Below are 25468 nucleotides of genomic sequence, written 5' to 3'. Positions count from 1 at the left end.
TGGATTACACAGGACAAGTTGTTTTTTTAAAATGATTTTCCCCCCCATCTACTTGAGTTTTCATGTTTGAGTGAACTCAACCTTTAACATATAAGCAGCTTAATGTTGGCCGAGGTGAAGCGATTAACATCCTTGTGAACAGGTTTTATGTATCAGATACACGTATGGGAGTAAGAAATGTAATACATCAGACTCAAATGTAGTTCTGGTTTAAGTTTATGCAAATGAGAGATTGTCCAATTAAAAGAGCCTCAAGCTGTATTTATGCAAATTTCTCATACATAACTGTGCTTCAATGATGACAAAACTGCAAAGTTCAATTTACATTCATTTAATAGTTTTTATGATTTACAACATAGTTTTCAAAGGCAGGCTGTGCAGCATAACAAGTATTTCGAGTGCTTTTTTTCTGTCCAACAAGTTAAATCCTCCAAAGACGTCCTTAACAACACTGTTCGAAATACATTTTACAGCTGTGTTACAATCAAAACACATTCTTAGGGAACCCTGACTCTGTGTCAGTGACTATGTGCAACCTTCATGTTTACAAGTCGGGTGACAAAAGTGAGCATTTATAAAAGAGATTGTACACAAAATGAAAACAGAAAAAAAAGAAGGATTTTACATTGCAACGGAGAAATACATGAATTAAACTTTGGGTTTCAACTGTTTTGGATCCCCTTTCTTAAAAGTGCCATGGTGGGAACCAAAAAATGTTCCATGATTTTACAAAAGCACAAAGACAATAAAATATTACCCAACATGGAGATGGAAATAAATTCAAAAAGGAATGTCATCAATCAGCCACCATTAAAGATCTTGCTTCAAAGACTGTTACAATCCCTGACTAGAACTGCGAAGCATAAGTGCTGTGGATATTTGTGTGACTGCAGCAAAGCGTTTGTTTAAGGTTGCAGTTAAAGGTTTCACTTCAGTTGTTCATAAGTGAGAGTCACAGTTGGAGCCGACTACCATAGAGATGCGTTAAAGAGTTGAATGTACATCTTGGAGCGTTAGCATATGGCAGGCAGCAAATGGAAGTGGAATATGATAGCACACCAGTATTTATTTGGTGGTGAATGCAAGTGCAATAAAATGATGTAAATGCAGCAGTTCTTCTAAGGAGGGCACAAAAGGCAAAAGTGATTTGTGCTGTCTCATGTGGTCGGAGGGAAGTACTGGAAGAGTGTAAGGCTTCAGAGAAATCATCTTGTAAAGTAAGAAGAGACAAAGGAAAGTGAATGGTTTACATTTACATAACACAATCAACTATTATAATGTATTTTCTAGGCCTAACATTTATATATGGTTCGTACTTTATGTGGAACAAACACTGAATTCCATTTTCATCAGACAGGACAGTGACCACAAACATAAAACACGTAACAATAATGCAAACATGTCAACAAAATTTATCCTTGAAATGTCTATGCATCATTATCCAGCATCAAAAGGCCCAAAGCTATTGACCTTGAGGGGCATAATAAGGCCTTTCAAAATGTTTTGCTTGATGTAATTACAGATAAATTCCTCTGAAACATCTCGTCATGACAATCTCACAATAGTGTTGGGAGACGGCACTCATACAGAGTGAAACAGTGTCTTTTCCTCTTCCAAGCTTCTGCGAAGTCACGATCTTGTGACTCGAGCTGAAGCGGTCCTGTCCGTGGACTAATAAAGTGGAGGAGTGAGGTGTGTTCGGATCACAGCTTCAAAGTAAAGCTCAGAACGTACAGGAAATGAAACTGCCAAAGCTACAATCGATCAACTCCCTCCCTGTGTTGTATTTTAGTGCTGACACGAAAAGTAACTGAGGTAGGCAAGAAAACAATCAAATGCTTGACCACCACATTTGTCTTTGTGTAGATGTACGTACCAAAAAGGAAATTCAAAGGGTAAAAGGATGAGACAGGAGAAATAATAATAATAATAATAAAAAAAAAAATGACAAGGAGTCTGGGAATGATGTCAGTTTTCTTACTCTAATGGAGCATTCAAGTGTAGAGACGACCTTGCACTATCAGAACTAATTGGAGCCGGAGCCAGAATGAGATCCATGCAGGCCTGCAGGCCAGCTGCAGCGCTGGTGACAGCATGCAGAACGCCTGGTATAGTTTGCATAATTCAGTGGCGCTGACAGACCCACTGCCCTGACCTCTGAGTGTGCTATCAGGGCTTTTCTTGCGGGGCCTTGAGGTGAAAGGGTGCAGAGACGAAAGGGTCCACAGCGCTCACTTCTGAGGTCCATGAGTGAAGAGGTCCAACAGGGACGGACGCCACAGCGGCTTGCCTGCTCACGTTAGACACGACCCTGTGAGCTGCTACTGGCTGCTGGGGCACGGGTCCCTCGTAGTGTCGGGAATATTTGGCCAGAGCTTGCGGGCGGAACGGCTGTTGGGCGACTTGTCCCAACACACCTTGATCGGGGGTTACAGCTGCTTGAGGATGCGAGGTCTTGGCCCCTGCAGCCTCCTTTCGTTTTCCGAAGGGTGCCTGAGAGAACACATCGAGCTGCTGCTGAGCCGAAAGCAGGGTGCGTGGGAACGGAGCGTTTGCGAACACGTCGCACGCCTCTTCTTGCCCGACCCGAAAGGGAGCTTTTGAGAAAACATCTGCAGGGACCTCTGCCCCCTGTGCCAACTCGTGTGCATGCTGGGAATGATTCTGGGCAAAGGTGTTTGGGGTAGGTTGATGGAAGGTAGCCGGTGGTTGTGTGGCCAACTGAGCTTCGTCTTCCTCCTCAGAGTCCATCAGCAGAGGTCTGGAGCCGCTGCAGTCATGAGCCGCTGTGTGACTCTCAACGGCTCCTCCATCCTGCTGCTCCTCCTTATGAGCTTCCTTCTCGTCATCTTCATCGCTGGAGTGCACACATTCCTGGGTTGCTTGAGATCCCTCTTCCGGAGCTTCGGTCTCTCGTTCCTCACCAAGCACGGAGTAGCCGTTAGTCTCTCCTTGCACATCTGTATCAGAGAGCAGAAAGAAAAGAACGTTTCAGGAGGTGAACAGAAACGTTAGTCGGTATTAATTTAACAAGAAACTTTACCATCTGAGGTCCAGCTGCCTATTCATCTACTAGACCATCAAACCTCAGTCACACATACACTATATGAACCGATGGATCACCTGCAACATCTGTCACTACTGAAGAATCAATGGCAACGACCCAACAGTGAAAAAACCAGCACATGACTACAACAATACAGACAGACTCTACTGTGAACAGGTCACGTGAGACAGACAGGACTAGCCGGCTCTACCAGTACAACATCGAATACACCTTGTTTCCACAAATTATTCCACAAATCATTTCCACAGCTGCAGCAGCGTCCTCAACCTCCAAAAACAGTGCCTCTCATCAGCGTTACGTTCATTTAGAGTCGATTTATTTTGAGGTAGAGGGAGCTCAGAGGGAGTCAGAAGGTCTGTGGAAACAAGGACAAAGAGCCTTCACAGCAAAAGGAGAGGCAGTTAGGGACAGACAGGTTTGCACAGAGGAGCAGAGACAGATGAGTCTTACCTCAGCAGCGTCGGCAGCAGCTGTTAACTGGCAGTTCTTGGGAAGATGTTAGTTGCAGCCATTAAAGGGAAACGCCGGGTTTTGTTTTGCTTTCTGCCCATTTCACACAGTACACACATTTCTACATGATTTCGAGCCGCAGTTAATTTAATCCAAAAAAAAAAAAAATGAAGCTATGGACCATGTCACCACCAGAACAACAACAAACTGTGAGACTGCTGGTGTAATCATGTGTAACGACATCCATCAGTTCTGCACGATGCAGCTCACAGACTCTTACAGTCCATCTACACTACAATCTAACAAACAGGAACACTATGCAGAGACTCAATGCCCTTTTAAAATACAGCTCTACCAAGAACATCTGAGATATGAAGGGTTGGGGAAGAAAGAGAAGAGGTAGGAAGGAAATTCTAGAAAAGGTCCTTCTCATCCACAATTGAATATTCAGTCATTATCTACTACATCCTCATGCAGATAGAGAGTCAGGAGAACTTTTGTAGATCACAGAACAATTTCTGGACACTATTTCTGCAGCTTCACAGCAAAACAGTGTTGCAGCATTCTCCTCAACAGCTTAAGTAGATGAGAACTCACTTTAAAGCATACATTCAATGAAAAACAAACATAAAATGGCCCCACACAGCTTAGCCAGCGTCTTCCAAGCCTTCAGAAGCCCTGACTTCCCAAACTGATTTGAAAAGGACATCACTTCAGATGTTTAAGTCAAAATCTTTACTATAGCTTCCAAGCTAAAAGTAAAGTCAGAAGTAGGTCTGAAAGCTGGACGGCATGTTGAGGATGAAAATTATGTCCTTTCAAATCAATTTGGGAACTCCGAGCTTCCAGAGACCTGGATTAAGCTTTTTGAGTTGTGTGGAGGAAAGGTTTTTTACTTTTTAAATCAAGTCCCCATCTGATTTATTTGTTAACGTGAATGCTGCAACGCTGTTTTATTGTGAAGCTCCAGAAATGTTTTGTGAACTATGACTTTCATTTGGAATAGGGGTGAGTAGATACTGTATGAATATACATTCTTTGGTGAATTTATCAGCTATAGCACAAAGTACAACAGTGTTAGTTGTCAGACAAGTTTCTGATGATGCTCGTACTAAGCAGTGCAAAAATATCCCCACAGTGCAAGACACACACTAAATAATGGTTCGACACTGAAATCTGAGCAGAGAAGGCCCCAGTGGTAAACCAAGTTAGATTAGTGTATCCACAATCTAATTTGGTTTCCAGAAGGAAAAATGATCCATCTGCTAATTAAAACAATGAAAATGGAAGAATAAATCTTCAGACTGTCAATAAAACCAGCTGGCATTGTTCTCCTGAGCACAAATCAAATAAACTGACCCCGCAGACTTAATTTACATTCACATTGATGAGTTTTATTTCTGTCTCTCTCTTTTTTGAACCTCAATCCATAAAAATAGAAGTACACAATCCATAATAGTCCTGCTTTGACAAATCATGTCAAATGTTTTGATATAATCAAAGTCTTTTTTTTTGTTTTTTTATACCTGCCACCACATCAACCCAACCAGCACAACAAGTACATCGGTTTCACACAGCAACACAAGTCAAACTCTACAGCCAAGGCGAGAAATCTACAGCACTGTAGTGTCTGATAAGAACATGAAGCGTTACTGTAGGATTGCATAGATTAGCCACAAAATTGCAAATGACTTAACTGAACAACATCAGATGGAAAGAAAAAAAGCATAGTTTTAATTACCCATGCCAGTTCTTATAGAATGTCGATGTCTATGACTAACTTTTACAATGTCACTCTGGAAGGAGGAACCTATTTATGCTCCGACTGAAGTGTACAGTCTAATATCCAAGGAGATATTAACCTTAAAAAGGGATTTATGTCTTTGTTGGCTAGAGAATGCCAGAATCAAAGTTGGCTGGATTTTTGACAGTAAAGACTTAATGCGAAGTCATACATAACTTATGCAGTTGTTTCAAGTCATATAAGCTCCATGATCAGTGAAAGTGGTGAAAGGTGCTAGAGATTTCAGGAAATAACTTCCGTCATTAGCTCCGTTTTGCTGCCCGCTGGATTAAATTTATCTCAGTAATATATACAGACACACGTATATATATTCTGACACACGTATCAGAATTATGTAAAGAACTGCAGGGAGAGATAAAAACACTACCCAGTCAGGTAAGTCATAAGCACTTTGTTTCATGAATCGATGAGAAGTACTAGCTGAATAACTGACAATGAATGAAGAGAAAAGACAGAGGGACTTGGGTCGACACTCTTAAATACAGCTTCATACACAAATATTCTTTTTTAACTATATATCCTTGTACATTTTTACATTTTTCATACATTCATTCTAAAGCACTATCCATACAGTAATAGTCACAATTATTCACACCATGATAGATGAAATGCTTTTAAATATCACACACTAGAAAAACAAATCTACATTTAACAGTGCTGACAAGAAAAATAAAACCAAAATAATAGTGATTTTATGTACAAATAAAGACGTTTTTTTCAATCTCTCCTCTGGCTGAGATTAATGTGACCTCAACATGTGTGAGAGGAATAGACTGGATAGATCAAACAATGGGGATGACAAAAAAAAAGGAAAAAGGAGATTTTCATGTAAAGCTTATTAGCACATTATCTACACTGAAATCTACACCCTCTCTGTTACAGCTGCTAAAATCTGCTCATCTTCACCTCACCCTGAGAGCAGACTGACACACTGTGAACATACCATAATCACTTTCTTTTAACTTTGGCATGGCTTCACATCTAATCATTTGATTTCCTTTTGTTTCTGCAGTGCCTATATTACCAGTGGGTCAAAGATATGATGAGTTCATACCATTTCAAACTGTTGGAGATAATGCTGACAGTGAAAGCATCCTGCTGTGGCAATGGAGCTGAATGAATCAGCCGTGTTAACACTGACATCACCAGTTTAAGGATTTCAGCACATCACCACGACTGATGAGTTTGAGGAGAAATAATACCCTGCTTAACATCCAGAAAGACCTATCTACAATTAAGCTGAAGCTGCAGCTCTCATTTACTGTTAGTTTAGATAATTGGCTGTTAAATAAATGGATACTGTCTGGGGAATTGGTAGCACAGAATTGACCAGATCTGTCTTCCTTAGGTGGTGCAAAATTTTAGAAAAAGACAACCAAAGGTTTTATTCAGACCAAATCAGGCGTTGCAGTAATAAGCACAGATTTGTGAGGACAAAACATGGTCCGTGGTCCGTCAACATCAACAAGTTTGCAGAGCAGCATATTGTCAGAGGCAACAAGCAACTTATGCCTCGGACAATCTCAACGACTGTCAGGGTTTGTGCTGTCCACAATATGCAACTTTCTGTCTTGTGATATGGAGTCTAGCTGTCGATGGTTTAACACACTACGGAACATAGACGGAACATTGTTTTAGCACCGAGTTGCAGCGAAACAACATCAAGGAAAGGAAAAGAATATGGGTGAGAGGATGGATTTAGAGGTGCGGACAGCAAGGAATATTCCCCACTGAAAAAGTATGACTGCCATCTTGAATAGGACGACACCATGACAAATACTGAAACTCAAACTATAAGCTATTATTGAGCCCGCTCCATATACACAGATGCATGATAAAACTGGGTTCATGTCTCATTGCTGTAGCTTTCCTGGCTCCCCGGCCTGTCAGTGACTCAACCAGATATTTAGCTTGCTCACTATCCATCAGACATTGGCAAAAGGTTGGCAAACTGTCTTTGAGCACCTGGATCACATTTGTATGTTATGTGTGCCTCAGTATTATAGTACTAGGCTACTGTCATGAAAATGGAATTATTAGCTTTGATACACCTTAAAAATATATTGATATTAATTACAGTATTGACACTGTGGAAAATGAGTATTGAAACTGTTTCAAATGTTCAGTATCGATATTTCGATATCTTTGTCAACACTATACTAGGCTATATTTATAGTTTAATTTTACAAATTCAGTGTAAACATCTTGAACAACAATACTGTTGACCTGATCGCCTACATGTGTGATTTGCCATCATAGCATGACACCATTATTCTTTTCTCCATTTTGTTACTACTTCTAAGTTTTTTTTAACAGCAACCCCTGCAGTCCACACCACTGCAGCGTAAATGCACTGCCAACACCCAAAATGAATGGGAGGAATGGCATGTCTTTGCTGCAACATCTGATTTGGTCTGAATGAGGCCTAATTTACTAATTCTTTTTGCACAATAGCAAACCACAAGAGTTACAGAAACCTGTAAGTACAGCACAGAGCGAGCATTTTAGCTTTACAGACTGGTTCAATCAGTGTAAACAGCTCAGTGGTTCCCTCAGGGTGCATCTTTGTTTGATCAATAGTTCATAGTTCAAAGCTTTCACAGGAAAGTGCATCATTATCCTGGAGGTCTTTATAGCATTCTGACTCCTCACTCTTTAGTCAGACCCAACACAAATGAGCATGCCTGCATGTGGCTTGTTTAAATAAAGCTTCAACCCTGAACGAGTGCACAAAGTGAAACACAATGCAGCTGTGATCAAGCAGTTTAACAAGTGCAGGTGATGACAGTCGATCACCATGGCAGTGCACTCAATGAGGGATATTAATGCAAGTATGAGGAAAGCATGAGGAGGACTGGTGTAGCCAGGACAGAAGCAGGCGATATGCTCAGGCATTAATGAGAAGACTTTTTTCCAGCGTGGGTGTCAACAGCCAGCAGAGATATAATGAAACCAGCATATCGGGCAACTAGAGATGGAGCTGAGGCCAAGGACGCACATCAAAAGAAAGGTTCCACTGAACCGATCTGTGCTGGCTCCTCTGTTTCACTTTATAACGTGCTACATTAAGTGCCTCGGCTTCTCCATCTCTATCCCCACCCTCCCTCCCTTTGTTAGGATTGCACACTGCCCCTTCGACCTCTCCCACCCCCTCTAGAGGTCGATGAGCTGATCCACCAGCAGAAGGGAGCGGGCCAAGTTGGGGATGCTGGACTCTGAACTGCCACTGTTGCTGCGCGAGTGACCACCTGAAACGTGCCAGAAAGAAAGAGAGAGAGACAGAGATGGACATGGAAGAGCCAAGGGAGATAGTGAAAAACAAGCAAAAGAATAAGTAATATTAACAGAGATTGTATGGAGAAATTAGGAGCGAGGAGTTGATGGAGATGAGGGTAAAATGATGGCAGAGTGGAGAGATGCATGAATGGGGGCAGAAAGAGAAAGAGAAACAAGCAGAGAGTGAGCTGGGATCATCTTTATACAGCTGCATCATTACAGGGGGGAGAGTATGGGAATGCCTAACATGAGGGGACTTTTAAGATAAACTACAGAGCCAAACACCTGCAAGTTGGAGAACCACTGGCAGTGTAACAATAATAACAAAAGAGAGAAAGATGACTAATGTGAGAGCTTGATGGGATAAAAAGAACAAGCCTTAATGTGACAAGCACACCCATACAAGCCTTTTCACATCAGCAGTCACAGTCTAACTGAATTTGGGCGCCAAGTCAATCATCTTTGTGGCTCATGTTCTGGGCTTCAGCAGGTGTGAGCACTCATCTTGGGATTCTGTTAACCTTACCTTGATTAGAGTTTTTGGAGATGAGCACAGGAATAGGGTCAAACTCGTCATCATTGCCCTTCTCCCCACACGACATGAGGAAAGCAGAGTCTGCGTTGAAGGAAGAGGAAGTGAAGGAATGATGGAGGGGGCAAAGAAGTTAACTCAGCCAAAGAAAAGAGCCAATAAAGAAAGAAAGATGCAAGAAGATTAAAAATAGATGGAGCCAGGGTAGTCACAGTATTTACAAGCCATGCATTTTAGATGGCTTTTGGCTCTTCAACAAATGAGTCAAGGGTCTGTGAAGCTCACACTGAGTGTGTTAAATTCACGTTTTGTTTCCGCTGTTTGAACGGGCCCTCCTGTGATGGCTTCATGGGCTGAAACACCCAGCAGACATAAGGCTAGCTGAGGGGTGGTCTTACCGGAAGCTGTCTGACCAGGCGGCAGCTCCTCCAGACAGGATCCCGAGCCGGAGCCAGGAGGAGCAGAGGAGCAGGAGGAGGAAGGGAGAGCAGAAACAGACTGGTTTCCATGAGGTGCAGTATGTGACAACAGATCACAGCCGAGCAAAGAGTCCTCCCCGGTGAGAGAGTCTGAGTTAGAATGAAGCAAAGCCAGAAAGAAAAAGGGTTACAGAGCAGATGAAAATGCATTTTTGTTAGTAAAAACAGTTTTGTCTTTGAAAGCATATCAATCATCAGCATCAGAGAGAGGTCTTAGTGGAAATCCCATAGAAAATATGCTGCAAAATCAGGGGCAGGAGCTTAACACTCAGCAAAAGCTATGAAATCAAGAATGTTAACTACTATTGATCATAACAGAAGAATGTAGACTGTGTTTGGAAGATCAACATTGATTATACAAATTCTGTTTAATGTTCGCACTGTACCACACTAAAGCAACTGTTCCAGTCACTGCCATTTTGAGAGAGTGACAGGACAAAATGATACATTTTTTGCACAGACACTGCCTGCGGTAGTAAAAAAATTCCCCAATAAAAACCTGGGGTCACAATGATTTGAACAAGTGACAAGGGGATCATGACCACAACTGGAAACAATTCTTCCCTGATGAAAATCCTGCAAAGAATTATCTGAAATTTCCTATTCTGTGGGCCAGGATGCTAACCTGGCATGCTGGCAGGGATGAGCTCTGGCTGGCCTGAATGTCGTTGGGCCTGGGGGGCTTCCAGACCAGGAATCAGTGAATCCACACACACCTCTGCCTTGGCTACAAGTAGACAGCAAGTGGAAAAAAGAAATCAGTAGTAATTTAAGGAAATAAGGAAATAGATCGCCTAAGTATGGATTAACTTGATGAGGATCTTCTTTACTCCTTCCCCCAGTGGGTTTTTGTGAACATGTGAGTGAACGAGGAGCAGGAAGGCAAAGAAGACACATGTAGAGCAGATGGGGAATTTAGAGAAAGGGCAAGGCATGGGCCAAGAACAGAGCTAGTACCATTGGTGGAGCTCTCTGCAGAACTATTGAAGGGGTCAGCCAGGGTTAAAAGGTCAGGGTGCAGCAGAGAAGTTTCAGGGGACTTCAGTCCCTCAATCAGCTTCTCTGCGAGTGAGCCAGAGAGATAGATGGAGAGAGGTTGGTGGCAACAGATGGCAGAGAAGAAGGCGATGAGGGCAGAGGTTGTATACAAAGAAAAAGAAGCAGAAAAACTAAAGAGATATAAAATTCTAGAAATGTGGGGAAATATTTAATATTTACAAATATTACAGTTTAGTTACATTTCTAACACAGTAGGATATAGGCAATGTGATGTAAGAGGGAATGGAAATTAAAAAAAAAAAGGATGAAAGAATGAAATCGGCTTGACCCGCCATGGCCAAAAGCGTTAGTGGAAATGGCCCACATCATGTCAATATTTCATGGTCATTTTACACTCACAAGGCTCAACATGTGGTTGCTTGCAACATTAATGAAACCATAAAGCAACAACAAAATAATTGTAAGATTTCTATATTAGTTTATCTAGCTCTGCCCACCACAGCCACACACTCGGTTCCAGTTAACAAGGTGAAATCTCATGCAAAGACAAAAACTCTATTAAATCCTTTGCGAATGTTTCGTGTTCTTAAAGTTAAGTACAAACGTCAACACCAAATATTTAACTGTACAAAATAAGCCACAGCAACCAGTGAGTTCCCTCACAGTGACCATAGATTGCCCCGATGAGGCTTGACACTTCACATGTCAAGCCTTTCTATTCATCTATAAAACCACTGCCGTGCACATCATTATGCTACTCTGTTATCATAAAAAATATAAATTTGGTTAAGATGAAATACAGCCCATGCATGAGACGACAAATTACTTTTCATTGCAGCTCATACTTACAGGAAACTGTTATGGGGCAAAATGGGGCAGATGAGGTCTTAGACAAGGAATGTCAGAAAATGGCACAGCAGATGTGACCTTTTGCCCCCTTCACTATAGGAAAGAGGCCAACACTGATGAAAAGCTTTTTACAAATCCTAAATGTCACACAGCTTATTCTTGTACTAGAGTCAACAGAGAGTATGCTAGATTTATTTCTTAATTTCAACGATTCAGCCCTTGTCCAAGTGCTGCTTAGGTGGCGCTCTCTGCTCCACCAGCAAAAGACTGTTGCTTGTGTGCATCCTCTCTGAGTGAGCGACGTCGTGTCAGAGAGACAGCTTAGGCTGGGTGGAGAAGCTTAACCACATCCTGATTATGTAATAGCCTCAACATTTTTATCCAGTCAGTTCAAGCTTTAAACAGCAACTACACAAAGGAGGTGACACAGCTTAGAAGTAGCCCCCCCCCCTCCAAAAGGCTAAACTGAGAAGAATATAAAAGGCTTGGTTATCATTTTGAACAAGGCAGCAGCACGCTCAACTTTTTCTCTTGCTCTTAAGGTAACTGGTAAGCAGGCTCTTCCAGCAGTAAGGCAATCCAATTAACAAAGGAGAATTTGTCCTTTGCGTTGCCAGGCAACAGCAAAAGCAAAGATCTGCAAATGAGATGCGCTCTAGCTGTAGCTATGGCCTCTATTCATCGAAGTTGACAAGGAGCCACTGTGAGGCTGCTTGCTATGTCAACAAGATAGGACCATGTACAAATCCAAACCACAAAACTAGCTCTCATAAACTAACCTCTGGGAAGTGTGATATCCAGGAAACCTCTTCAATAAATAAAAAGAGTTACTCATAAGCTTTAAGAAGTTTTTTGTTCAAGAGACTAGAGGTCGAAGAGGATCAAAGGAAGGGCTTGTTCAAAGAAAATTACCTGTGGTGTAAGAGAGGCTATTAAAAGGTTCCTGGACAATCAATAACACTGAAGCTGCACTTATAAAACCTCCAGATCTTTCAGCTTAACATTGTACAGGAATTGAAGATGGAAGAGAAGAAATGAAGGGAGGTGAGAGGATGACCAACAAAAGAAAATAATGTGTAGGACACAAAATAACCTTTATGATGATTACGTCAATAGGGCTGCACAAAATGGTTGAATTCGACTTCTCTCGAAAGGGCAAATAGATGAGAGAGAAATGTCCACTTGATCACTTATATATCACTCAAAATGACTTTGCATACTGAGAAGAATTAACATTACCTGGAAAAGCATTGAGCCCTGGAATGAGATTTTCACTGGATCCCATGACCATCTCTCCTGGTGCAGCAGCTGTGCATAAGAAAGTAGCAAAACCTTATTTAACACACAACATTTTACTAAAGCTGCACACGTAAGTATGTTATTAACAACTTACTCTCAGCTAGCTTTGCAAAGTCTTTGTTAAGCAGCTCCTCTGCCGTTAGCTTGGAGAAGTTATCATCCCCAAAGGGGTTCCAGCTGGGTTGAGTGGTAGGTGCAGTAAAGGCTGTTTGGGCGTCACCATCACCTGGATGATACACACTCTGCTGGGATGAGCAGGGGGAACCAGACGGAGTAGTGCTGGCTGATCTGCAGTGTAAACATAAGGAAGAGTAACAGTGTACACCGAAATCTGATCATGGGTGTTTAGTCTGTGGACACTGGCTTACTGATGTATGCAAATAAGAATGACTGAACAGAGTTATTTAAAGCATGAATGGACGGATTCTCTGCTATGTAAAAGAGTTGTTTATCCTCCTTTGGGGTTCTGTCATATGAATGGACTGTCTCATGCCCCTCTCAGCACACTCAGTGCCATGAAAGGACAGTTCATCCCCAGATCACTGAAGGGAGTTAATTCTACTCACTTGGACTTGTTGAGGCTGGCCTCAGCTGCGGCTGCCTGGAGTAGCTGGGTGGATTTGCTGACCGGGACCCCAAACACAGCACTGTGAGTAACATCGCTCAGGATGCGTCTGTGGCCGCTCTTGGGGGCCATCTTTGGCGACGAGGGGGGCGTCAATGAGCCGACTTTATGAATCACTCTGCCAGTCGTCTTTACGAGGAAGAAACAGAGGGAATTATGAGGAGAAACCAGAGAATTGCAGTTCTGGTTTAGTACATAGAAAAAAATAAACAAATTAGACCCCCAAGCGTACATAAACAAAGCTAGAAAGATCAGTTGGAAAAGAGAATCTGCTAGAGACAACGGATTATAAATTCCCTGAAAACCACAACAAAGAGAGAGAAAACTGTTATGGAAAGGGAAAAACATATTCCCAGGAAAATGGAGTGAGGTCAACAAAGTCTGAAACAAAGAATTTTGATATTTGATTTGGTTATACAGGATTTTTACAGTAATTTACTGCAGGGTCTAATAAAAATGGCACGAAAGGAAGCACTTCCAGCTACATGGAAATCACATTGTCCCATTCACGTAAGTAAGAGCAGTCCTGCCTCCCCTTTTCCTTTGACAGGGAAGAAAAGCTTTAAAATGTGATTGGATAGAGAACAGCTGGTAATCAACTCCCTGGCCCAAAAGAGCAGCAGACGACAGCAGGAGTAAGATGTTACCAAAGTCTCTGGGTCATCGTCAGGATCAACAACCGCAAACTCAGGGATGGGGATCAGATGATAAGCTGCCGTTTCATGGACATGAGCTACATGCTGCTGCAGGTGTTGTGGTTGCAGGGTAATAACCGGAGGAACAGGCATAGCTTTGGACTGCAGAAGGGAAAACGCCTGAGATGCTGTTTGCTGTTGTTGCTGCTGGTGGAGACTCTGCACCAGTTGATGCTATATAAAAATACCACACAGCCCAGTTTGTCATGATTTATAGCTCTTTGATGGGTGCAATAACCTTTTATAGCATACTTTTCAGGGTTTATTTTCTACCTTTCTGAAAGCACACAATGGATGAGGCAGACACAGAGACATTTAGATGGGGAACTATTCACAACATTTTAAAGTTATAATCAGGTCTTTTGTCACTAAAAGCACATATTCTATCTTCAGAATACACCAGTTATCAATAGCATTGTATGAACAAAATATTTTACACTGAATTACAACTTTTAGGACAATGACAACCAGACAACTGAGGGATTATTCAAAGTGTCACATCATGGAAACTAACACTAACCCTAGTAACTGAATTCTCAGGCTGAAGATTCCCATTACCAGATACCATGGCCAAACAAGTAAGGTCAAGTAGACCTACAGCATGTGTTTTACAAATTACCAGCTCAGTACAGCATTTTGTGTGGGGTACTGTGTTGTGTGTGTCATTAAATGGATAATTACGAGGTGAATTGAGGCATGAGAGGCTGAACAAACTGATACAAACTGTGACTGTATTGTGGTACTCTCAAAGCTCAAACTTTCCACTGTTTTTTAATAAGTTACTGGGGTAATTTGGCAGAAAATCAAAAATGGGTGTGCTAAAGAAAGTAGGAATATTCTGTGAATAAAGGAAGATTTATTGCCCAATTTATTCCAAACATTTTGTCCTGAAACTTGCTGATGAGCTCAGATCTGATTGGAGAGTGTGTCACCACGTGTCCTCAGCATCGTCACACATTATCTTTCCAAATCCCTGAGTGAGATTTACTCAATGTGACCAAAAAGTATTTTCATTCATGTTCTGTAAGGATGCCTACCTGCTGGTTACTCTGTGGGCTTAAGAAGGCTGAGGCTTGCTGCTGCTTCATGAGGAGCTGCTGATGCTGTGGTGTAGTCTGTGGTTGCATGTTGGCGGTGTGAGCTGGCTGTGGTGCAGTCTGGCCAGCAGGAGCCTGCTGAGCAGGTTGGACAGCAGCTGCAGGTGGGACATTGATACCAACACCTGGAAGGGAGAACATCAGAAGAATGAGGAAAAACATGGACCACATCAAAATTATCTTTAGAAAAAAGCAACCACATTTCAAATATATAACATCTTGAATCAGTTGAATTAAGTGTTTGGATTTGTTTAATTGTAGGCCTTGAAGAATGTCAAAAGGACAATTTCAGTAACATCATTTGGGCCTAATCTTCACTTTCATCTGAAGACAAAAACAAATACTGCACTATATTTCCCGGTAACAATGAATGCATTTATTGACCATGACACATTTAATATAGCTAGTTAATAAAAGTAAAAGTTTGACCTTTTCTCTATAGTGTTTCTCCCTATTTCTAACGCATTAAACATTTTAAATCACATTTCAAAGTATGACTTACTTCGCAGACCCAGCAAATGAGTGGGCTAAAATGGCACATTAAAAACTGGAGAGTAGGCTGCTGTAATTAATATGACATCATCTACTCTTGTCTGCATATTTTTGGCAACCGATGGATTGCCTTCTCAAGTGTTGATGCCAAAGGGCTCATAAAAGAGACAATTAACAGACTTGTATGGATGGGCTAATTTAACTACTGGGAATACAAGACTTTGACAGCCACTTGAGTAATTCACTGCACCAAAATCAATACAAGATTATAGTATATTGTGAATATAGTGTCACCAGGACAATGGTCACCATAAACCCATCACCATATTATAAAATATGAACAGTCTTAACCCTGACAGATGTACAGAGTTACTTATACCTATGGCCTGGGGTGCTCCGGCAGCCACATTGGGTCTCTTGCGTGGGGTGAGAGCTGGCTGGATGGGAAGAATTCCTGATATCTGCTGGGGCTGAGCCTGGCCAGCCTTGGGCCGTTGCCGAGGTGCAATTGAGGTTTCCATGGTAGGAATGGGGTCTGTGAGCCTGATGGAGGAAACGAGAAAAAAAAACTGGTGAGTAGTTTGAAATTTCCTACAATGATTAAAACATTAAAATTGCTTTACTTTTCACTCACCTGGCTTTGGTTTGACTCTTTTTGGCCACTGCTTCACTAGCTCTGATAGGCTCAGGAAGTTTTGCAGGAATAGGTGAATTCTACAACAGAAAGAAGATTTACAAGTTTTATTTTACATTCAAAGCAAAGAGTTAACTTAGTATGTCTTTATCAGTGAGGTGTTAAGACAACATTGAGGGAGGTAGACTTCTGGTTGAATCAGGGGACCAAGTGTTGAACTACTTTGTAATTGCATTAGAAAAGGATATGATGAATGGAGGGCAGTCACGTGGCAAAGGCTAAAAGGCGTAACTTCTCTTAAATATCATTACATCCAAGATTCATTTTCTTAGAAAGCAACAAGACAACTAAAACCACTGTCTATGAGTTGCATAAAAGGCTTATGAATAAAGTTGACCTCGCTGCCAATATTCAACACTAACCCCACAGCACATTTCCATCTCAAATCCCTGCCATTCATCTTGTCATAGCGACTTACATGTACATTTGGGACTGGACACTCCCGTCGAGCCAGTTTAAAGGCAAAGTAGGATATTTGGTAGATGTCTGGTCTCTTATCTGGGTCAGGTTCCAGCATGTATCCTGAGAAATCAATGAACAACGGATGTTTAGTGTGAGACACATAAAAATGTATATTTCCACACTTTCAGTAACTGCACATGCACACAGGATGAACAACCTCAATCCAAAACAGTAGGGATACTGTGGTGTTTCACATGTTGTGTGTTTAAGGAGTTAGAGTCAGAATAAGTGTATATCTATACAAAAAAAACACCTCAGTTTTAAAATATCATATCCTGTCTTTATAGTATATTCAGTGGGATATTAGGTCAGAAAGGATTTGCAAATCAATGCATTCTGTTTTTATTGACTTTTTACACAGCAAGGCAACTCTTTTGGAATCAGGGTTGCACATGATGTATGTAGGGCAGTGTGTATATTCTGGGGAAGAGGGTTACTCACTGATTAGACAGTGCATGTCGTGGGAGTAGCGGGAGTTGTCTGGGATGGTGAAACTTCCGTCACAGATTGCCACTTGACTCTCCCCAAAAGGGAGTGTGAAGTAGCACAGCTTATAGAGCAGACAACCCATGGCCTGTACAGACATGAGAATGAATATACTCAGACTATGTCTAGCATGTAAGAACTTAGTAGATTATCATGGTCAGCTAATGTGATCATACACGCAAGGTAATGTAGCATAGTGGTAATGACAGCCCTTACCCAAATGTCTGCCTTTGTTGTGATTATCTTTCCACCGTAGAGGTTGACCATCTCTGGTGCCCGGTATGACAGTGTAGTGTACCTGGTTTCAAGAGCAAGAGAGAAGAGATTTTTCATTTTAGGGTATTTAGCAGGTGCTTATATCCAAAGCGACTTGCAGTTAATTCATACATACATTAATTCACTGATGGCGGTGGCTCCCATGCAAGGTGCTGACCACAACATCAAGAGCAGTTTGAGTTCAATATCATTTCCAAGGACACTCTGACATGCAGACCAGAGGAATCGAACCAGCGAATTTCTGATAACAAGACGCTGGCTCTACCCCTGAGTCACAGCCACCAAATGAGCTTCTGAATTTTAACCCTCACAGACCTAGAACAATTTTTGGGGTTCCTGACCTCCTGTGTTAATTTTATTTTATTTTTCTTACCCTATCACTTGATTAACAAGGACTGGCAAGGACAACAGAAAACGTCAAAATGTGTTGTTTTTCTTTTTATTTAGAATTCAGACTGCACTTAGTTTTTAAAAAAAATATTTTTTAAATTAGAATATATAATAGATGTACACTGATGTTTTAGACTTTCACCCAAAGTATTGTCTCGATCTGATCTCTCTTAAACAGGTTATAGTCAATCATTTTATTATGATCCGACATGCTTTTCAGTGTAATGCAGATGTAATCCTGTATTTAATTTACTGACCGTGCAGAAGTGCCTAACAAAGTTAGATTTAGTTATTAAACCGTAAAAGAGCACACTGAAGCAATTGTGACATTTTTCAGAACAATATATCATCCAGTGAACATAAACAACAAAAGTAGCTTGGTGACAACCTCTTATGACATTATGTCTTATAATCAGTATACAGGTATACAGGTGTATGGAGCCCAGAAAAACTCACTTTTTGATTTCCTCCTCCACCACTGGCACCCCCTCTGTCTGAGGGTTTTGGAAGCGGTTAGTGGCACTTCCAAAATCACACAGCACGTAGTGTCCCCGGTCGTGCAGAAGAATATTTTCCACCTACACGAGGGAGACAAGATTAGGCCTGTCAGAACTGATAGTACACAAAGTAAACAACGTCACAATAAATGACTTCCAAATAATCAGTGTGGCCATTTATCAGCAAGGGGTATGCAGTGAGTTAGTACATGTGTATTGGAAAATAAATTAGACTTGCCTTGAGATCTCGATGAATGATTGGAGTCTTGCACTGGTGGAGACGAGTGACCGCCTCGCACGTATCACAAAAGATCTGTAAGACCTCAGCTTCAGTGAAGCCTGTCTGTAACCGCTGGTTCATTAAGTTAACCACCTGCCCACCTGCATAACACAAAAAAATCAACAAAGAGTAAGTTTTAACCCTGTCCTGAGCTATGCCCATCGAAATACATATTTACCTCTGCCAAGGAGGTTATGTTTTGACCCATTTCCGTTTCTTTGAATGTTTGTAAGTTGGTTTGCTTGTTGGTTTGTTGGCAGGATAACACATGTACAACTACCAACAGATCCATCCACCAAAAAAAATCTATTTGCCTGACATAGATTTTGCAGGAAAAAAAGGATAATAAGTCACGTACCACATTAAATCTTAAAAATGGCATCTATTCGTGGCCTCTCAATAAAAAACTGAAAATTTATGAATAAGTAAATATGTTTCATTTCACATATGTAACTGCACATTCCTGGCAGCATCAGATTTGCAACAAACCTGACTTATTAAAAAAGAAAGAAAGAAAATTATAGAATTATTTTGTTTGTTACTGTAATTGATTACTTTAAGTCTGCATTTGCATTGATGCATGTTTTTAATACATTACATTGTCATTCTTTCTCTCAAAAGTGGCAAAAAAAACGCTTTTTGTGTTCTGGAATTCAGGTCTACAGGCACTTTAACAGCTACACAGTAGTGTAAAAATGTTAACTTTCTATAAATACCACCACTCAGTGGTGCATTGACTGAAACAGAAGTTTTATTGACCACGACAGCTATCAGTCGAACATTTGCCTGAACAGAACAGGATGCTGTGAGGAGCCGAGGGTAATGGAGCTTTGAATTTAACAGAGACAGGATGGGATGGGGGTGGGCTGATTTACCTCGACAGAAGTCCATTAAGATTAGGACTTCCCACACATCGCCAGCTCCAACTGCTGTTATACTGGAGTCCAGGAAACCAACTATGTTTTTGTTGCCAACTAGGTCCCTCTGTTTAAACAAACACAGAGAGAGCACCAATTAAAAACAACAGAGACACATTTTTTTTATAGCTTTTACAGTACAGAAACAGTTGGCTTAGTAAATTACAAAATACATTAATGTTTGTAACTATTCAACCTATTTTTATCCGATGAGAAATTCCGATTCTCTGCCCAAAGTCTAGAATAATGACGATAACCATCCAGCAACAATCATGCCAACCAGGGTGTGGCTACAGTAACTGTTTGGTTTCATTTACAGTAATGACTGTAAGGAAACGGATGAGAAAGCGAGCTTAGATGGTAATTCAACAATTTAGGAAGAATTCCATTACTTACAATTACATTTCAAACTTTGAACTCTCTTCTGTTATCGTCAATATTTCTGGGTCAAACATATTTCTTCAGATATTTTTCAGTGTTGGTTCAAAGGATTTCAAGCATTCAGTGGTTAGTCACGGTCAGACCACAAGGCTCAGAAAATTAAAGCAAGTATTTAAACGTCAATTCTCTGTGTGTTATGTTACACAAGATTGATGTCATAAATCCCACCCGTCTCACACTGCAACTCTCAGACCCGTTAACATTAAAGCACAATAACCCAACCCGCTCTTACAAGACCATCTCCTAGTAGTATCAGAACGAAACTGTTATCTGCTGCACTCAGCAGTCAGTGACAGGACAGTCTTACTCACCATAATCTGTATCTCAAGTTTGCAGATTTGCAGATCATGCTCGTTGTTGACATACATTCTTTTAAGAGCACAACGTACTCCTTGATGAGTTCGCACCAAAAAAACTATGGCAAAACCTCCTGCAAATGAGAGAGGGAGAAAAATCAATGAGCACACATTTCAAGAGTATAACTATCTCAAAGTATCATGCTCAACTGCAATTTTAGACATTCAACTACAGCAGCAGCAACACCATACATGGTGTTAGGTTAAATTCACTTTTTTATAACAATAACTGTCAGGTGCTGATATGCTGACAATGAGATGGATGAAATAAAGGAACTGGCCTCTGCTAAACTCAAGTGTATGTATGTACTGATGATGATATTTTAGTAATGAGGTAAGAAAAGGACAGGGATTATTGAATACGATGAGTGCATGGCTTGCTGACTGAAACACCACTGTGCGAGTCAGCGGTTGTGCTGAGGGGGAGGATGCAAGAAGTAGAGAACACTGTCACAGGATACGGGAAGTGAGAGAGTTCATCACACCACCTTCAGTCACAGTGATGCTGACATATGAGAAAAATCACATGATGGCTGTATCCATCAACTCAAACCAGCAACGACCACACAGATATATTAAACACATTATTCTGTCATTAGATAATAATTCATATGTCTGAAAACTTAAGACATAGTGGGATATCATTTATACGTGAAGCTCACATTGCAAGCTTTTCCCATTTCTATAAATCGTGTGATAGAAATTCAATCAAAATTTATGGTTGCACTGCACTGATCATGGACTGTGGGATAGTCTATCGTCTTCACTGATTGCTAGCTATAAACTGGCCCCAGCATGCATTTGGTCTCTTTACAGCTTTCACTGTAAAGGTCTGAATTTGTTGTTTTTGCCGCTCTACTGTTCACAGTTTCTTTTTCTCTCACAGCTTGTGTTAATGCCATGCACTGGGCTGACTCATCCAGCTGGCATCACTAAGCCAGGGACAGCTCCACGTGACTGGTCTGGGTGTCATTTGGCCTTGGGCAACATCACTGTGAGTCATGCTATTTAAGGAGTGCAAAAGGTGATGAGACTCCAAAAAATTGAATTATTTTTCGACAGGATCCTTAAATGGCACAATAAAGACCATAACCCTCACCTATGAAATCATGTGGGTTTCAGTGCTCTGTCCTGTATGCAACAGGGAAAAGCTTGGTCACCATGGATGATAACTCATCACATTTTTTCTGACATCATCAGCTATAATTCAATACTGGAAATTTCACAGTGAAGTGCTAAAATCTGCACCACAGTACAGACGTGGTACTGGCAGAGCACTGGGCTGACACACTAACATTAATTAGTGTTAGAAATACAGAGCAGAGCAGTGCTTGCAATGTGGGTTTCAATTAAAACAACTGCTTACACTATCCTGAATCAGAATACTGAAAATAACACTTCAGGAGCACATGAAAAAACAGGCTGTTTTAGTGTGTGTGTGCAGTATGTGAGAGTTCAGACAGCCGACCCCCCGCTGTCTTGCACTGTCTAATCTGAGATGCCTTTAAGAAATGAGAGGGATTAGCAGCCTTCTTAAGCAACTTTTACCAGTGGTCTACAATCTCAGTTGACAGTGTGAGCAAATAATTGTAAGTACACCTACAAATAGCCACTGCCTCGTGACGTAACTGATTGTCCTGACTTCCAGGATTATACCACTCTAGCTTATGGATACACGCTCAAGCAAATGCACACAAAAATACACCTTTGGGCATTACCATGAAAAGCATAGTGAATGGTGTTCAGCCACAGTTTGTCATTAGTTTAATGGAACTTACATAACTACCATCTAGGCTGAGGACTACTACACATGTCCTCATGAGTACAATGCTGTTTACAATGCTGGACGGTTACATGACACCACAATAACAGCAAGAAGTACTAACAGCAGCTGTCTCACCTATTGGAACAATATTACCATGGACCAAAGAAAGCTGATGCATACAAAACTGAATAAATAATGTCACATACATCTCGAGAACAGGTCAAATGATAGCAGCAGTAGCTCTATATAGACACATACAAATCTTGTTGAAAGACAGACAGAAAGAAAAGCTGTGTCTTGCAAAGTCCTGGAAAAACAAGCTGAGAACAAATCAGAGACACCACCTGAAGCCAAAATGTCTGAGCTAAAAACTAGAATAATGACATGATTTCAAGCATGTATCTTTAGGCTGAAAAACTACAAAAGCCAGCATGTCCCTCTCCTCTGTCTGCTTTTGTCTATTGTGAAAAGTGTGTTTATTTCAGCTCACGGCAACAGATTTCCACACTGACAACAAAGGGAGCAGCAAGAGGTTCTTTAAGTAACATTATCAAATACAGCAGCCAGCTAACTGCAAACAGAAAGTAACATCCCAAAAAACAACCAAAACCATCTGAATAAATAGGTCTAGTGACACTGGGGGGAGTCACATTGCAAACAGTAGGTCCCCTGCCAGAGCAAGAAAAAAAATGATATGTAGGAAAACATTCCAGCTACCTTTTCATAAAAAGATAAATAATATTTGGGAAATTCTTGTGGTTCATCTTCCATGAACAGTCCTGTTTATGAGGCCTAACAATTACCAACTTCAAGGGGGCCTCTTTCAGGTGAATGTCTGCACCAAGTCCAGAGTATTTCCAGAACAAAAAAGAAAACTAGGGGTAAGCAAGGCTGAAATCCAGCACTTTTCTGTTTTACAGCATCTTTGCATTTTTAAAATAATTTATTTTGTCAGCAATTAGATAGAAAACAAAACAGTGTTTTGGCTTTGAGCGGGTATTGGCCCTGAAAATAAAGTGTTGATTGATCCCTAAAGAAACCTACAATATTTTATCACCAGCAGCACAAATACCACCAAACATTCGACCTGACATCTCAGTGCAGGGTAGGACTGAGGTTAGATGTCTAAAACCATTCATAAAACTGCGGTGTGGCCAAACAGATGGGGCCCTATCTATGGTACTGATGAATTAATCAGTCTACTTTCATCTATTATTTAGTAACAGGCGCTCTTAGCTAACAGAGCATGGCAGACTCTCATTGGAAAAACAAATGATCATAGGAAACCGTTAAACCTGTATAACAAAGCCTGTTTAACTGTGCTCTGGTAATAACTAGCTTAAAAGTTAAGACTTGTTTTCAAAAAACATTTCTCACCCCTGATGTCAATGATTTGGATTCACCTCCTGCTAACTGACATGCAAGTTTGTTTTTAACATAGAAAAGTGCCTGTCACTTTTGTGTAATCTGCCCGCCTTGTCAAGAGGTCTTGTTTTATGATGCTGCACAGCCTAATAACCTTTACCCTCCTTCTAACTAACAAGACATTGTTATCCGAACTTCTAAAATCTCCAGTTGTGATGTGTCACTCCCTCTGTACATATCAAGACAGATGACTCAGCATGGCACTGGTCCTTTTAAACAAAGTAGAAAAGCCAGAAACTCAGTGTTACGCCCAGCCTTGAGGTAAGGAGTGTAATTATGCTAAGAGATCTGAGTCTGAACAGCTGTCAGCTATATAACCCACCATAAAATCTTCTCTCTTCCCCAACGTTTGTGATCATTTCACACATATAAGAAAGCTAAGGCCACAGAGGAAAAGTATGATTGGAACAAGGCCATCTGGCAAGTAAGTGATCATCAGAAGAGTAGCAGGGGGTGATCACAACTCACACTGAAACAGTGGAGACTTGTGCCAATAAGCACGACCACCATAAAACATATCCTAACGATGGTGCTTTAGCTGGGCCACAGCCAAACAAAAACAACAGGCCCACTCATGTATCTAACTTATGTTACCTGTCTGTTCATCCTCACCACGATGAGGTTCCGCTGAGATTGTGGACCTAGTTGAACGTGTTTGCGTGACATTTGTGCAACCCACACTACAGGCAAGTCACATTATTCACCTTCTGCGACAATTTCCTCGACGGTCACTTGATAACGTCCAATGGTGAAGACCCGTCCGATGAAGCTGCCACCGCCGCCGGAACCAGCGCCTCCTCCACCGACTCCGGAGCCAGGCCCGGAGCTCACCAACTCCCGTCGAGAATCAAAAAATTTCTTCATTTCTCCCCCGAGGTATACAAAACACGTTCAAGTCCAAAATGTATTAGCAAGGTAGCAACAATTATGATCGGATATGACCAGTCCCTGTTCGCTGAGGTGCTGGTGATAACGCGTTAGCAGTTTTTTCAAGAATTGAATGAAAGCAGCCAGCTAGCTTAAGCTAAATGCTAGCTAACTAGCTGGACCTCAAAATATTCCAACACCGCTGTCCAACGCTCTTCGGCTAACTCATAGTTTGAACAGCAGGCGGAGTCAAATATTGTGGAGAAAATAATAAGATATAACGTTCATGCGGAAGTCGCCGCTTTCCACCGTGAACCGAGAGCAGCACAGGCTGGCTAAATTAGCCAGGCTACGAGCCCGAAAAAAAAACACTTGTTAGCCGTTATCTCACCTAGCCAGCTAGCTTAAGCAGCTAGGTGTGATGACAGCTGTCAGTTGACAGACTGGCAGCCAGGTAAGTCCTTAGTGTCCAATGCAGCTTATTACACATCTCCACCGATATCTTCCAGCCAAAATGTTACGTGGTATACCTGCTGCTCTACTGCTCTGTGTCGTAGAAAAGAATGTCAGACCTTCGCTGGTTTTGTGCGTCCAGCTGGCCGTAAGAAGGCTGGACTACTAACTTAATGACAGAGCTAACGTCGCTACAAACAGAGTCGATGCTAGTGGGGGAGAGTCCTGTCCAGTTCCTCTCTGCGGACTCCGTCATCCCGGACTGCTCTTGGTGTGATTGGTCAAATGATGAACAGCCACTTCCTGTCAGCACAGGCTCCCCGGTCCCAAAATCAAACGGCCCACCGCTCTAGAGTAACTACCCGGTCAGCTCAGTGCATGCCTGTTCAGGTTTATGCATTGTCTGTCCTAGTCAGGAGCATATTTGTGTTTAAACCATTTAAGTTGGTATAAGGGATTAGATTTAGCTCTGTATACTTCATAATATAAAAGTAG

At 41.4% G+C, this 25468-nt stretch overlaps 1 protein-coding gene across 7 annotated transcripts; it reads right to left on the bottom strand.

Annotated features, from left to right (window-relative positions):
- Nucleotides 1-315: 315 nt before the first annotated feature.
- LOC119019202 (AP2-associated protein kinase 1-like) lies at nucleotides 316-25468 on the bottom strand. Of its 7 annotated transcripts, none has more exons than XM_037097579.1 (20): nucleotides 24358-25453; nucleotides 20419-20537; nucleotides 19625-19733; nucleotides 18708-18850; nucleotides 18429-18550; nucleotides 17523-17604; nucleotides 17262-17394; nucleotides 16777-16880; nucleotides 16299-16378; nucleotides 16044-16207; nucleotides 15113-15297; nucleotides 14028-14249; nucleotides 13322-13509; nucleotides 12850-13043; nucleotides 12696-12764; nucleotides 10566-10670; nucleotides 10234-10335; nucleotides 9528-9698; nucleotides 9124-9213; nucleotides 316-2960 (listed from the first exon to the last, which is right to left on the bottom strand). In XM_037097579.1, exons 1-20 carry the CDS (start codon nucleotides 24515-24517, stop codon nucleotides 2170-2172), a joined length of 3333 nt encoding a protein of 1110 aa, XP_036953474.1. In that variant the 5' UTR covers nucleotides 24518-25453; the 3' UTR covers nucleotides 316-2169. The 7 variants fall into 7 exon arrangements, with proteins under 7 accessions (XP_036953474.1, XP_036953475.1, XP_036953476.1 ...); XM_037097585.1 differs by lacking the exon at nucleotides 316-2960 and adding an exon at nucleotides 4890-8569 and having other exon boundaries at nucleotides 24358-25468; XM_037097580.1 differs by lacking the exon at nucleotides 9124-9213 and having other exon boundaries at nucleotides 24358-25448.

The sequence above is a fragment of the Acanthopagrus latus genome, chromosome 5 (genome assembly GCF_904848185.1).
Source record: "Acanthopagrus latus isolate v.2019 chromosome 5, fAcaLat1.1, whole genome shotgun sequence".
Taxonomy (NCBI): domain Eukaryota; kingdom Metazoa; phylum Chordata; class Actinopteri; order Spariformes; family Sparidae; genus Acanthopagrus; species Acanthopagrus latus.
The sequence above is the reverse complement of the archived record's forward strand: the minus strand, read 5'-3'. Positions and strand labels throughout refer to the sequence as shown.

Excerpts from the sequence above, each read along its gene's own strand:
- LOC119019202 (XM_037097579.1), bottom strand. The coding sequence starts at position 24,517 with ATGAAGAAATTTTTTGATTCTCGACGGGAGTTGGTGAGCTCCGGGCCT. Across the intron at positions 18,851-19,624 it reads CTTAATGGACTTCTGTCGAG|GTGGGCAGGTGGTTAACTTA; the intron begins GTAAATCAGCCC and ends TGTGTTATGCAG. Across the intron at positions 10,336-10,565 it reads TGCAGAGAGCTCCACCAATG|CCAAGGCAGAGGTGTGTGTG; the intron begins GTACTAGCTCTG and ends GTCTACTTGTAG.